At 47.3% G+C, this 13,826-nt stretch overlaps 2 protein-coding genes across 3 annotated transcripts; both read left to right on the forward strand.

Annotated features, from left to right (window-relative positions):
- Nucleotides 1-13: 13 nt before the first annotated feature.
- Nucleotides 14-5,915, forward strand: C11H2orf81 (chromosome 11 C2orf81 homolog). 2 transcript variants are annotated; one of them, XM_061431850.1, is made up of 5 exons: nt 39-153; nt 3,873-4,094; nt 4,180-4,401; nt 4,492-5,231; nt 5,521-5,702. In XM_061431850.1, the coding sequence occupies exons 1-5, from the start codon at nt 136-138 to the stop codon at nt 5,606-5,608; spliced, it is 1,290 nt and encodes a 429-aa protein (XP_061287834.1). In that variant the 5' UTR covers nt 39-135; the 3' UTR covers nt 5,609-5,702. The 2 variants fall into 2 exon arrangements, with proteins under 2 accessions (XP_061287833.1, XP_061287834.1); XM_061431849.1 differs by having other exon boundaries at nt 14-153; nt 4,492-5,915.
- A 105-nt stretch (nt 5,916-6,020) lies between these two features.
- On the forward strand, nt 6,021-13,480 carry LOC133256801 (retinol dehydrogenase 13-like). Its single transcript, XM_061431866.1, has 6 exons — nt 6,021-6,726; nt 6,896-7,135; nt 7,632-7,721; nt 11,383-11,571; nt 12,049-12,155; nt 12,274-13,480. The coding sequence occupies exons 2-6, from the start codon at nt 7,051-7,053 to the stop codon at nt 12,460-12,462; spliced, it is 660 nt and encodes a 219-aa protein (XP_061287850.1). The 5' UTR covers nt 6,021-6,726; nt 6,896-7,050; the 3' UTR covers nt 12,463-13,480.
- Nucleotides 13,481-13,826: the final 346 nt, after the last annotated feature.

Below are 13,826 nucleotides of genomic sequence, written 5' to 3' on the forward strand. Positions count from 1 at the left end.
CGGCTGCCAGGGCAACTGTGGGCGGGGCGAGCCTCAGCGCGGCGCGGTTGCCGAGGAGACCGATAGGCTGCCGTAGCAGCTGCGGCTGGACCGGAAAGCTGCTGGAGCCTGGGGGTTGAAGCTACAGTTGAGGCGATGGCGCACGAAGGCCCGGTGAGCTTTAGCTCAGCTGAGGGTGGCCCAGAGCGGGGTTAAGACCAGTGTCCGGAGCGGTGGGCCAACTCTGAGCCACCCGGCATCCGCCTTTCACGCGGGCGTTCAAGATGACCGAGGAAGCCATGTCTGTGCACTAGGACGGAAAACCTACACCTGCACCACGCGCACTCACAAGCATTGTCACACTTGGAGCCTGAGGGAAGGGGGTTAAATGGGTGATGAAGAGCCCAAGAACAAGAAGTAACTTTGACAACAGTTAATGCATTTAATGAGTCTCTTATATTGAGGTACTCATTTAAATGGATAAACCAGAATTGGTCAGGCACTGGGGAGAGGGTGTTGCTAGATAGGTTTCATTTGGAGAATTTCGGGAGGAATAAATGGATTAAACAACAATTCTGAGGCTGCCTTGAAAGTCAATTGTTTAAAAGCCAAGAAACTCTAAAATAGACTGAAGAGCATTCATGCAGTAATATCTCCAACCCCTCTGGTCAGGCCATTTCTAGGTGTAGCCATTAGCGCGGGTGTAATGAGAGCCTGGGCGTGGTTGTCTAAGGAATCAACTCTCCTCTCCCAGCCCTACCTACCCCTGCTCTGGCCAAGCCTGAACGGGGCTGTGGACCGTTCCTTGGGCTTGCCAACAGAACTGTTCTCACTAGCAGAGAGGGGAAACGAAACAAGGGATTTTGAGTTCAGTGTGAGGTTTAGGAAACACCAGAGTTGGGGGAGAATGAATTTTGGGCAACACCATGTATGAAGCAATAATGTTGGGGGTGGGGAGACAAAAGTTAGGGAAATTGTGTTGGGGGTAAATTTTAGAAGGAATCAGCTTCAGGGAAACTGTTGTGGGGAAATTAAGAGGCTCCCAATAATTTACTAGTAAATTCGTATGTCCCTAAAATGGGTTTTGGGGAGACTAGACTTTTTTTTCAGTGGGTTTTTCTTGATTATAAAAGGATATAAAGTCATTGTAGAGAACTTATAAACTGGAGAAGAGTGTAGGAAAAAAACATATACATGGTGCTTTCCTTTTCTTCAACACATATAGGTTTACACACCTGAGATCATACTTGATATGTAATTTTATATCGTTTCTTTCATTTAAGATTACATCGTAAGTATTTTCTTATGCTATTGTAAATTCTTCCTAAAGACTGCCTTTAATCATCACATAATATTTCATCATATAGGTAGCACACAATTAGCCACCTATTTTCCTTGTTAGATGTATGTTTTCAATATTCTGCTATTATAAATGACATCACAGGGAATATTTTAGAGAATATATTTTCAGAGTATGCCTTTGTGTATTTATAAAATGGAATTGGTACTTTTGAAGATTGGATATCTTTTCAAATGTTTATTAGTCATCAATAGTTCCACTTTTGTGAAATATTATGTTCTTATTATCCTTGGAGATCTTATGGTTATAAAAATTTATATGCATTTTTAATGTATTTGGGAATATCTTTTTAAAAAATTTGTTGCATGTATTTTTGGTTTAGGAAGCAGGATAAAGCCAAGCTCTGGAGTCAGACAGACCTGCATATGAATTATGACTCTACTACTTCCTTACTCTGTGATCTTAGGCAAATTCTGTAAAATGGGGATAAAAATAGTATGTAGTCTAAAAAATGTAGGAACTGAATCCATGTATGTGACTAATATACTTTCAGTTCAGTTGCTCAGTCGTGTCCGACTCTTTTCAACCCCATGAATCGCAGCACGCCAGGCCTCCCTGTCCATCACAAACTCCCAGAGTTCACCCAGACTCACGTCCATCGAGTTAGTGATGCCATTCAGCCATCTCATCCTCTGTCGTCCCCTTCTCCTCCTGCCCCCAATCCCTCCCAGCATCAGAGTCTTTTCCAATGAGTCAACTCTTCGCATGAGGTGGCCAAAGTACTGGAGTTTCAGCTTTAGCATCATTCCTTCCAAAGACATCCCAGGGCTGATCTCCTTCAGAATGGACTGCTTGGAGCTCCTTGCAGTCCAAGGGACTCTCAAGAGTCTTCTCCAACACCACAGTTCAAAAGCATCAATTCTTTGGTGCTCAGCCTTCTTCACAGTCCAACTCTCACATCCATACATGACCACAGGAAAAACCATAGCCTTGACTAGACGAACCTTTGTTGGCAAACTAATGTCTCTGCTTTTGAATATGCTATCTAGGTTGGTCATAACTTTCCTTCCAAAGAGTAAGCATTTTATAATTTCATGGCTGCAGTCACCATCTGCAGTGATTTTGGAGCTCCAAAAAATAAAGTCTGACCCTTTTTCCACTGTTTCCCCATCTATTTCCCATGAAGTGATGGGACCTGATGCCATGATCTTAGTTTTCTGAATGTTGAGCTTTAAGCCAACTTTTTCACTCTCTTTCACTTTCATCAAGAGGCTCTTTAGTTCCTCATCACTTTCTGCCATAAGGGTGGTGTCATCTGCATATCTGAGGTTACTGATATTTCTCCCGGCAATCTTGATTCCAGCTTGTGTTTCTTCCAGTCCAGCATTTCTCATGATGTACTCTGCATAGAAGTTAAATAAGCAGGGTGACAATATACAGCCTTGACGTACTCCTTTTCCTATTTGGAACCAGTCTGTTGTTCCATGTCCAGTTCTAACTGTTGCTTCCTGACCTGCATATAGTTTAAGTGCCAGTAAATGATAACTACTGTTATCAGCTTGTAATTAGGAATTTTAAGAAAAAGCACAGGAAAATTTGACATATATATATATATGTGTATATACACATGTGTATATAAATACATATACAGTTGCTGCTGCTGCTGCTAAGTCGCTTCAGTCGTGTCCGACTCTGTGTGACCCCATAGACGGCAGCCCACCAGGCTCCCCCATCCCTGGGTTTCTCCAGGCAATAACACTGGAGTGGGTTGCCATTTCCTTCTCCAATGCATGCAAGTGAAAAGTGAAAGTGAAGTTGCTCAGTCGAGTCCAACTCTTAGCGACCCCATGGACTGCAGCCCACCAGGCTCCTCCATCCATGGGATTTTCCAGGCAAGAGTACTGGAGTGGGGTGCCATTGCCTTCTCCATATATAGAGTTACCTACCCATTTCTTTATTATTTCTTACATTACTTTTATGCTTAGGCAGCTGTTTCTCACCCAGAGATTATATGACAATTTAAACTATTTTCCCTACATTTTATCTTTTGTTTTAATTTTGTTTTGTTTGTATGCGTGCTTTAATTCATCTGGAATTTATTTAGATGTATATTGTGAAATGAGGATCTAAGCTGATTTGGGGAATGGGAGGAAATGGGAAACACACCAATAATTCCTGCTGTTTATTGAATTTTTCAAATTCCTGAACTCTCAAGAATTTTGAATACTTTGAACTAGCACAAATAACAAGGACTGTGCAGTTAGAGCTATATATAGCCTGGGCTCACTGTGTAATCCCAAGCAAGTGGAGGTGAACTGCTATCAGGCTTCAGTTCCTTTGTCTGTGAAATGGACTGAGTGAGCTGTTTGAAAAATTAAATCGGCTAGGTCACCTGAAAAGCATCTGTCACATAGTAGGCTCTTAGTAGTAAATTGTCCCTTTCTAAAGGCCTTTCCTAAAAAAAATTAAAAATAAATAAATAAATAAAGGCCTTTCCTTCGTCTTAGACAACCTAAGGAAGCTTCCTCCTAACCCATAACTGGTGCTCCACTCCTCGGTTTCCCGCCCTGAGTGCCCTATTCCTTTCCCACAGAGGCAGGTCCGAGACCGCGGGATGACCCGATCCAAGGCGGAAAAGGTGCGGCCACCTACGGTTCCGGTGCCGCAGGTGGACATCGTGCCTGGGCGGCTCACTGAGGCCGAATGGATAGCGTTCACGGCTCTCGAAGAGGGCGAGGACGTTGTGGGCGACATCTTGGCTGATCTGGTGGCCCAAGTCATAGACTCCGCCTTTAAAGTCTATCTGACCCAGCAGGTAGGCCTGGATCCTTGTCCTTCAGACACATCTCCCCTCTCCTGACCCCTCCCTGCCGGACTGAGACCCTTTCTCGCCTCCGCAGTGCATTCCATTCACCATCAGTCAGGCACGGGAGGCCATGCTGCAGATCACCGAGTGGCGCTTTTTGGCTCGGGACGAGGGAGAATCTGCAGTGGCAGAGGACCCCACATGGGGCGAGGATGAGGAGCCCTTGGCTTGCACGACGGATGCCTGGGCTCAGGGATCCGTGCCGGTGCTGCACGCCCGGGCCTCGATGGGGCTGGAGGAGACGTTTCAAGGCGAAGTAAGCCCAGCCTCCAGCTGCCGCCCACCTCTTACCGCCGCCCCCGATCCATTACTCACCCCTGACCTCCACCCCTGTGCATTTTCCCAGGACCAAGACAGCGTGGACCAGATCCCTTTAGGAGGATCGTGGACGGATTCAGGCTCTCAGGAGCCGATGGAATCTTGGGAGCTAACTGTCACCCCGGACTCTCCACCCACGCCCGAGTTGCTTCAGGAGACAGGGCCCCGGAGTCCTTTGGAGAAACTAGGTGATCAGTCGAGGAGCGACCAGACTGACCTGTTTGCAGTCGGATCCTCGAACTCGAGCAGCCAACTGTCGATGGAGATGGTGCCGGCAGGCAGTACCCACGCTTCTCTGGAGCTGTCCTTGGTAGCCAGCCCTCAGGCCTCTGTCGAGCGGGCACAGCCAATCAGCTCTCAGTTCTCTCTCGAGGACCTCTACAATTGCACGCCCCAGCCGCACGCGGCTGGAGACCGGCTGGAACTCAGGGAGGAAAAGGTGCCCCTCATCCCCTCGCGGGTGTTGGTGTCCGATCCCTCCGCGGGCGGCCCCACCACGCTCAACCCCTCGGCGGGATTCCAGCCGCAGCCGCCGTGGCTGGCTGAAGAGCGGCCCAGCGCACTTCACTCCAGAATTGGCCGTAAGGGGGCGACGGCGCGTCTGGACCCCGCGCGGCTGCCGCGCCCCTGGGTGCGCCCGCTGTCGGAGGTCCTGGTCCCAGACTCGGAGGGCCGCCCCTTGGAGGCCTACCGGGGGCGCCAGCGGGGCGAGAAGACCGAGGCCCCAGCCGGACCGCAAGCCTCCCGCCCCAGCTGCCGCGTCTCCCGGTCAGAGTTCTTCCCTTTCCCACCTGGCGTTCCTGTCCGAACTTTGGGCCCTGGTCTAAGCCTCCAGTTCCCTACTCTAAACTTAGGCCTATCATCGCCAGGCTTTGGTTCAAAGCTTCCCTTCCCCAGTCCCGGGCTCCGTTTTCTCGCCACACACCGGGCGCGCCCGGACATGGCACGCAGCCCCAGCCCCAAATTATGGCCGGGTGCTAAGTGGCCCAGCGGCTGGGAGGGGGAGGCCGAACTGCTGGGTGAGCTCTGGGCCGGTCGCACCCGTGTACCTCCGCAGGGCCTGGACCTTGGGGACCGGGAGAGCCAGGATCCTCACCAATATCGTCATCCCGTGCCTCAAGTTCTGGAGGCCACGTCCCAGGTGACGTGGAAGCCCGTGTTGCTGCCGGGAGCATTGAAGCTGGCTCCTGGTGTGAGCATGTGGAACCCAAGTACGCAGGTGCTGCTTAGCTCCTCTGAGCCTCAACGGAACGACAGAGAAGGCAGCGCCTCTCCTCCCATCCATACAGGTGCCCCGAAGCCCCAGGTGACTGTGGCACAGCTAAAGAACTCAGCCCTCAAAATGTGGTCACTCCCCTCCAAGCGCCTGCCCAATTCTAAGCCCTAGGCATTGGGAATTCTACCTTCCTTCTGTCTGCTTGCTAGAAATAAACAGCCGAGTTGCCTTAAGAATTGGCCTGATGTCCATCAGTTCCTTCCAAGTGTGTACTCTCACTGAACTGGAGAGGTCTATAAGAACACAGAACATAATTACGTTACACCCTTAGGAGACCCTGCTTTAGGGTCAAGGTGGCTCTCCAGGAGAGGCATTCTGGAGAACCATCCCCATTTCCACAAAGGAGCACGCAAGGGTTGCAGAGGGATCTGCCTCAGTTGGGAGAACTTAGTCTTCTTCCAGTAGGGGAAGAAGGGGTGGCTCTGTTTAAGCACAGAGTGATTCAAGACATGAGGAATTTGATTTTCAGTCCCTGGAGCTCTATCAATTCACCTTAGAGTGCGTATCCAAGTTTTCTGTGAATACAAATTTGAGGCTATGCAGGATTTAGGGAAACTCTGACTCCCTTGATCTTTGACCAGCATTGGAATGAGGCAATCAGAAAGCGAGTGAAAATAATTTAAGGAGGAACTCACTCTCAGGTTCAAATGGGATACTCGAACACATCCAAGAGTGAGTGGTGCCTCCTTAAATTTTGTGCTTTATGCTCCACATCAACCTGTTGGCTGGTCCTACTCTGCTCTGACTAGTCCCTCCCCGCCCCACTTCTGTGGGCAGCACTTCCTGGGGGTGGGCCAGTCTTCTCTGCCACGTCTCTGTGGTCTGTACTCAGCAGCCCAGTATGGGGTCCTGGCTCTGCCCTCCTCATTCTGGTCCTCCTGCTTAGACTAAGTGTGCATATCTGGCATAAGTTTTATCTCTGGGACCTCCAGCACTGCTCCACGGATTTGACTGGGAAGACAGCAGTGGTGACTGGGGCCAACAGTGGTGAGTGTTCCTCCTGACCTGCCACAACCACAGCCTCCAACTGCCCCAACAGGGAGGGCAGAGAGGAGGACCAGCTCCCACTGTCAGAACCCTTGTTTCCCACCCTACTTGCTCCATTGCCCTCTAGTCACTCCCCAGACTAGCATACTCTGAAGCTGCCCTCCCACAGGCATTGGGAAGGCTGTGTCCCAGGAGCTGGCCCACCGCGGGGCCCGTGTGATCCTGGCCTGCCGTAGCCGAGAGCGAGGACAGCAAGCCCTGGCTGAGATACAAGCAACATCTAAGAGCAACCGCCTCCTACTTGGTGAAGTGGACCTGAGCTCTATGGCCTCCATTCGGAGCTTTGCTCAGCGGCTGCTGCAGGAGTGTCCTGAGATTCATCTATTGGTTAACAATGCTGCAGTCTGTGGTATGTGCCTTGACTTACTTCCCCTAAACACATTTCCAGAATTTCATTTCTAGCTCAGGGACCTCAAAACAGGCATCCTTAAAGCCTAACCTGTACATCCCATGGAAACTCTCTAATTCAGACACTATCCTGAAAAACCTAAAATTATAGTCTCAAACATCATTGCCCCCATCTCAACACATCCATGCTCCTGTGGTGTTTCTGTGCTGGGTTTAGTCACTCAGTCGTGTCCAACTCTTAGTGACCCCATGGACTGTAGCCCTCCAGGCTCCTCTGCCCATGGAATTCTGTAGGCATACTGGAGTGGTTACCGTGCCCTCCTCCAGGGGATCTTCACAACCAAGGGATCCAACCCAGGTCTCCTACCTTGCAGGTGGATTCTTTACTGTCTGAGCCACCAGGGCATTTCTATTGAACCCAATATATCCTCCCCAGATTTTGTCTCCCTCAGGATTCTCACTCCATCACCCACTACCTATGTTTTCATCTTCCACAGGGTTCCCTACCACACTTACTCCAGAGGGCCTTGATCTCACCTTTGCAACCAACTACACTGGACCCTTTCTGCTCACAAATCTGCTCCAAGGTAAGGAAGGATGGGTACTTACCTTCTGTGTGACCCCTGCTTTTCCATTCCTCTAGCATTTTCATGGCTTACTGTCTGTCATGGTCATCTCCTTTCCCTTGGCACCCAGATGCATGCTGAGTAATGACCCAATACATTTTAACTTTTCATACTTGGCATCAGTCAAGATTAGGAGACTGGTAATGGAATCAGTTAGCCCCCAGATATCCATACAACAAGCAGGAGGATATAAGATCTACACCACACCTCTCTTTCCCTCAGGTCTGTGTTCTAGCCAGACCAGTAGACTCAATCATCTCAGGTCTGAGTTCTAGCCACACTGGTAGAGTCAGTCATCTCAACAAAAGCTTCTTGAGGGTGGTATTAGGCTACTAGGTTTAAGGAGGCTGTGTTCTCCTAGGGAAGGGAGGGTTTAAGCAGCAGGCGCATTCTCCCTAACATTTTCCCTGGATTGTCTGATAGCCTGTTTATAATTTTATTTATTGATTGATTGATTTTTGGCCGTGCTGGGTCTTCCTTGCTGCATGGGCTTTCTCTAGCTGCCCTGCAAGGCTTCTCGTTGCAGTGGCCTCTCTTTTTGTGGAGCACAGGCTCTAGGATGCCCGGGCTTCAGTAGTTCCGGCCTACGGGCTCAGGAGTTGCAGCTCATCTGTGCTGGGGCTCAATGGTCACGGTGCACGGGCCCAGCTGCTCTGCGGCACGTGGGGTCCTCCTGGATCAGGGATTGAACTCGTGTCTCCTGTATTGGCAGGCAGATTCTTTACCACTGAGCCATCTAGGAAGCTCTCTAATAGCCTCTTTAAAAGAAAATTAATTTTTTGTTCAGGTAATGAATAGATGTCCAAAGTACAAAAGGGTATATAGAAAAAGAAAGAAAGAAAAGAAAAACTCTCCTCCTCTCCTGGAAAATCAGCTGCCCATTCCCTTCCTGGGAGGCAACTCCTATTGCCAGGTCTCATGTACCCTTTAGTGAGCAATTAAATTAGTCCTGACTGGAAAGTGAACAAAGAGCAAGGCCAAGCTCTATGGCCTATTAATACATTAATACGTAATGTATTAATATATGTTTTGCCCTTTTCCAAAAATTGTAACGTGCTACAATACCCTGTGTCTTGCTCAGTAATAATTTCTTGAACTGTCTTCTTGTTACTAAAAAGTATGTGTGGGGGGGGTCTGACTGCTCGCCACTCAAAAGCCAATAAACAGGCCAGGTTCATGGAAAGGAAAGTTTGCTCTATTTCGGATTCTGGCAGCTAGTGGTAGGGAGGGTGGCGGACATCTGTGCAAAGGCTGACTCCACCACCAGACAAGCACTGGGTGAGAGCTTTGATAGACAGAGTGTGTGTAGGGGGGAGATTACATGTGGAAACAGTGCATTTATCTCTAAGAGTCATCTTCAATTGGTCATCAGTGGTCTGACTAGCATCATCTTCATTGTTTTAGGTAGAGTTAATCTTCAGTCCTAGGTACAGTCTGGTCACCATGGAGTTAACTTTTCCACCTGATATTTTGGTATCTATAAGACAACTCACAGGATATGGCTCAACATATTATCTATAACCCTTGAGAAAGAATTAAAGGTCCTTAACTATGCTTAATGACTAAATTACTATTATTTAGTCTCTTTAGACAGTTTTCCTTTGTTTCAGCCATTTTTCACTTTTCTGATTAAACTTATTCTTTGATTAAAGTTTTCTATAGACAAAAGGCGGGCAGAGGACATGGGGGGGGGAGAGGGGCAAGGACCATATGGTCCTGCTCTGTTTCATTCTCTCCTATCTCCTCTGTCTAGTCTATTCTCCCTTCTATGTCTTCTAAGAAATCACCTTTCATCACATCACTTTCTTGCTTCAAATTTTTAGAGGCATTCTAACCTTTATACAATAACTAAGCTGTTTATCTCCACTTACAAAACCTCCGGCAGGCTGAGAGCCTCGCCTTGACCTTTCCCAAACCCACGCCCTCATCTTCAGCCAAGATTTTTTCTCTCTTAGGCCACACTCTGTCTTCTAAATCCTGGCTGTAATTTGCACATGTGTTTCCCTCTATTTGGAATATCCTTTCCCATCCTTTTAGCTTGGCTAACTTAATTCAGCTTCCAGCACTCAGCACAGATACCACTCGTGCTGTGGATCCTGTCCTGACACCTCTGCCTCCCACCCGGTGTCCCCATTTTCCTCATAGCTCAGGCGGTAAAGAATCTGCCTACATAGCAGGAGACCTGGGTTAGGAAGATCCCCTGGAGAAGGAAATGGCAACCCACTCCAGGATTGGAGATGGAGATTGGAGATTGCCTGGAGAATCTCATGGACAGAGGAGCCTGGCAGGCGGTCCCTGTGGTCGCAAAGAATTGGACACGACTTAGCAACTAAACCACCACCACCACCTGAGCCCCTGTAAACAGCTCTGTTCCTGTACAGATGCTGTTGCATGAAGATCAGTCTCCAACTAGGTTGTGAGCCCCTTTGGTCTTTATGTCACTATGTTTGCAAGTCTGGAGTTCACTGTCCTCTTTAAGAATAATTTTCTCTTCAGCAAATTATGGCTGAATACCTCCACTCAATTTTTCATTTGTGATTCTTCATGAGGGCTTAAAATAGCTTTAGTATTTTGAAACAATAAGTAAACTCTATGTGATAACTATAATTTTTTATACTTTATATAATCCAGACTTTTTTTTTGTATAGTTAGGAAACTCTTTTCTTCCCCAAAGATTTGCTTGTACCTCTTCTATTGATAGTAATTTTACTTTCATTCTTTTGGAAGATAAATTCCAAATTTTTTTTAATTAAAAAATTTTTTTTAATAAAACTCTTTCCCAAGAATCTCTGCACATATTTCTTTTCCCCTAAGCCTAGCACCCATATGTCTTTAGTGCCTAGCATGGTGTCTGCCATAATTCAGGGGCGCAGTGAATATTTGTGGGATGAATTCAGTTCAGTTCAGTTCAGTCGCTCAGTCGTGTCTAACTCTTTGCAACCCCATGAATCACGGCACGCCAGGCCTCCCTGTCCATCACAAACTCCCGGAGTTCACTCAGACTCAAGTCCATCGAGTCAGTGATGCCATCCAGCCATCTCATCCTCTGTCGTCCCCTTCTCCTCCTGCCCCCAATCCCTCCCAGCATCAAAGTCTTTTCCAATGAGTCAGCTCTTCGCATGAGGTGGCCAAAGTACTGGAGTTTCAGCTTCAGCATCATTCCCTCCAAAGAAATCCCAGGGCTGATCTCCTTCAGAATGGACTGGTTGGATCTCCTTGCAGTCCAAGGGACTTAAGTGAATGAATAAATGTATGAATGTGTGAAAGCCAATTTTCACAGCATTTCCAGCCTCTCCTCCCCATTCTTAGCCATCAGCAAAATAAAAATATAAACAAGGATTAATTAAATTAGCTTCAGCTGGCAAGCGGCAGAAAAGGGAAAACTCCACTTTTACTTTAGGCCAAAAAAAAAAAAAAACCACACTAAAATAAAACAAGAAGAACCACCTTCGTAAAGCAGCTAATGAAAATAGTCACAGTCACATTACACTCTGCACGGGGCCCACTGACTGTCTTCTGAAAGCCTGGGATGGACCCTGCTCTCCTGTAGTCTCATGGAGAGTGGGCATGGGGGTTTACTCCATGACTTGGATTAAGGGTATGTGCTCTTCTCTCCACCTAGGGGCCCTGCAGCGGGCAGGGTCAGCCCGGGTGGTGAATGTATCTTCCTTCCGGCAATCACATGGGTACATTGATGAGGATCATCTGATAGGGGCGGGTAGACCTTTGACCTTCAACCAGAACTACGATTGCAGCAAACTGCTTTTGGCCTCGTTCACTGGGAAGCTTGCCCAGAGACTTCAAGGAACAGGTAACTGCCTCTGACACTCCCTACCCTTCCACTCCCATCACGACCTCCCAACCCTTCCCATCTCATTCCAATGTATTCTGGCCTTAAAATACTCCCAATATCCCCAAGCCAGCTGTTAATCTCTTATCATTTATCATCGGTGCACCCAGTATTTCTCTCAATCCCATCTTCCTACCTCCTTTTCATTCTTTTCCAACTTTCTCATCATCCACAACTTCCCTCTCCTCCAACACCACCCATCATATTCCCCCTGAAGATCACCCCATGCTTTCTAATACTTCTATGTCCTTACTGGCTTGGGCATTGCCATTCATGTAAGTTGTGAAACACGGACTTCTCTGGCACCACCCCCAAGTCTCTTGTCGCCTCTACCCGACAGAAGTGGTAGGATCCCTCCTTACTGCACACTGCAGAACCACACTTAACCCTTCCTTCCCACCATCCTCCTCTCACTTCACCACGCACCACACTTCTCAGGTGTGACCGTGAACTCTGTGGACCCAGGCGTTGTGTACACGAAAATCATGAAGCACTTCTCCTGGTCCTATCGCTTCCTCTTCTGGCTCCTCAGCTTCTTCTTTAAGGTGGGTAGTGGAGAAGCTGGCGGTGCCTGAAGAGGGTGGGTCAGGGCTCTGCTGCTCAGCGTCCCGGTAAGTTAGAGCTTGCCTGGCTTTACTCTTCACTTCCTCTATGTCTCTACAGGATAGCAAACAAGGTGCAGTCCCAGTCCTCTACCTGAGCTTAGCCAAGGAGCTGGATGGCATTTCTGGAAAACATTTTAGCAGTTCCTGTGTGATAACTCTTCCCCCTAAAGCTGCTCAGGATCCTCATGTGGCCCAAAGCCTCTGGAATACTTCAGTCCGACTAACAAACCTAGACAAGATGGACTGATCTTCTGTGGCCCCTGCCTTAACTAGCCACCCTCCCTCTGACTCCCAGCCCTTACTCTGATTATGCCTTCTGTTTGCCTGCTCCAAGGATCAATCTCTTTGTCTAGTAGAGTGACCACTTCCTCTTTCTGTTGGTTCAGGGGCATGAGACCTCAGATCAGCCAGGGGACAGTTTCAGCTTCTACTTTATTGCTAGTTGTCTGATAGAAGTATTCATGTCTTAGGCACTGGGATCTCCAGACCTTCTGAGTCCCACATTGTAGGGACAGGGACTAAGACTCCTTTCAGTGGGTATTAGACATGCCAATAAGAGGGGAAACTTCTATCTATTGCCCTTGGTTCCTGGCCTTGGGAGAGGCAGCACCACAGTGTCCTCTGGATCAAGGTGTGTGCCGCATCCTGCCGGAAGCACTCTTACTCCATAGGGTGCTGTCTCCCAGCTGTACCGTAACTGAACCTACAGGTAACCCTTCCACCTGTCTATCAAGCCAGCTGCTCCTGAGTGCTGAGTCCTGCAATAAAGATAGTGAATTCTGAGAGAGAGAGACCACTGTTTCTTTCAAAAGCTAAATGAATTTCGAAATAAACTTTTCAAATTTCACATACACAATGCCTGTATATGTATGTATCTACTTGGGAGGATTGAAGTTTTTATGACAATGAGTTGTTCTAAACATGAAAAGTATGTACTTTTATCTATCTAAATCTTTTTAATATCTTTATAAATTTTTGAATAAAGATCTTATACAAGCTTTACTATATTTAATTTCAGATACCTTACTTTTTATGCTATTGCAAATGATATTTTAAAATTTGTATATTAATCGTATATCATTGAGAAACTTTACTGTTATCTAATTGTGATAAGTCATCCATACATTCTTTTGGTTTTTGCACATGGAAAATCATACCAACTAGGAATAATAACATTTATTTCTCCTCTTTCAATTAATATAAATTTTATTTCTTTTCCTAGACCTTAACTGATTTTCTGCTATTAAACCAAACTTGCATTTAAACCAACTTTGTCAGAGTGCTAATTTTGTATGAAAAAAAGTGGATGTTAGTTGCACAGTCATGTCTGACTCTTTGTGATCCTGTGGACTGTAGCCTGCCAAGATACTCTGTCCATGGAATTCTCCAGGCAAGTTTACTGGAGTGGGTTGCCATTTCCTTCTCCAGGGGATCTTCCCAACGCAGGAATTGAACCTGGGTCTCCTGTATTGTAGGCAGATTCTTTACCGACTGGGCCACTAGGGAAGCCGCTAGTATATAATTTGGTATACATGGCTAAATTTAGTATACTCATGTTTTTGTTTGGAACTATTTATTCATATAGTTTTGCAAAAAAGCAAAATGGCTGTC

This window comes from Bos javanicus, chromosome 11 (assembly GCF_032452875.1).
Source record: "Bos javanicus breed banteng chromosome 11, ARS-OSU_banteng_1.0, whole genome shotgun sequence".
Taxonomy (NCBI): Eukaryota; Metazoa; Chordata; class Mammalia; order Artiodactyla; family Bovidae; genus Bos; species Bos javanicus.

What these genes read in the sequence shown, in the direction of transcription:
- LOC133256801 (XM_061431866.1), top strand. Translation starts at nt 7,051, where the DNA reads ATGGCCTCCATTCGGAGCTTTGCTCAGCGGCTGCTGCAGGAGTGTCCT. An exon ending in GCTCACAAATCTGCTCCAAG is followed by an intron (nt 7,722 to 11,382) that starts GTAAGGAAGGAT and finishes CTCTCCACCTAG; the next exon opens with GGGCCCTGCAGCGGGCAGGG. An exon ending in CCAGAGACTTCAAGGAACAG is followed by an intron (nt 11,572 to 12,048) that starts GTAACTGCCTCT and finishes CACACTTCTCAG; the next exon opens with GTGTGACCGTGAACTCTGTG.
- C11H2orf81 (XM_061431849.1), top strand. An exon ending in AAGTCTATCTGACCCAGCAG is followed by an intron (nt 4,095 to 4,179) that starts GTAGGCCTGGAT and finishes TCGCCTCCGCAG; the next exon opens with TGCATTCCATTCACCATCAG. An exon ending in AGGAGACGTTTCAAGGCGAA is followed by an intron (nt 4,402 to 4,491) that starts GTAAGCCCAGCC and finishes GCATTTTCCCAG; the next exon opens with GACCAAGACAGCGTGGACCA.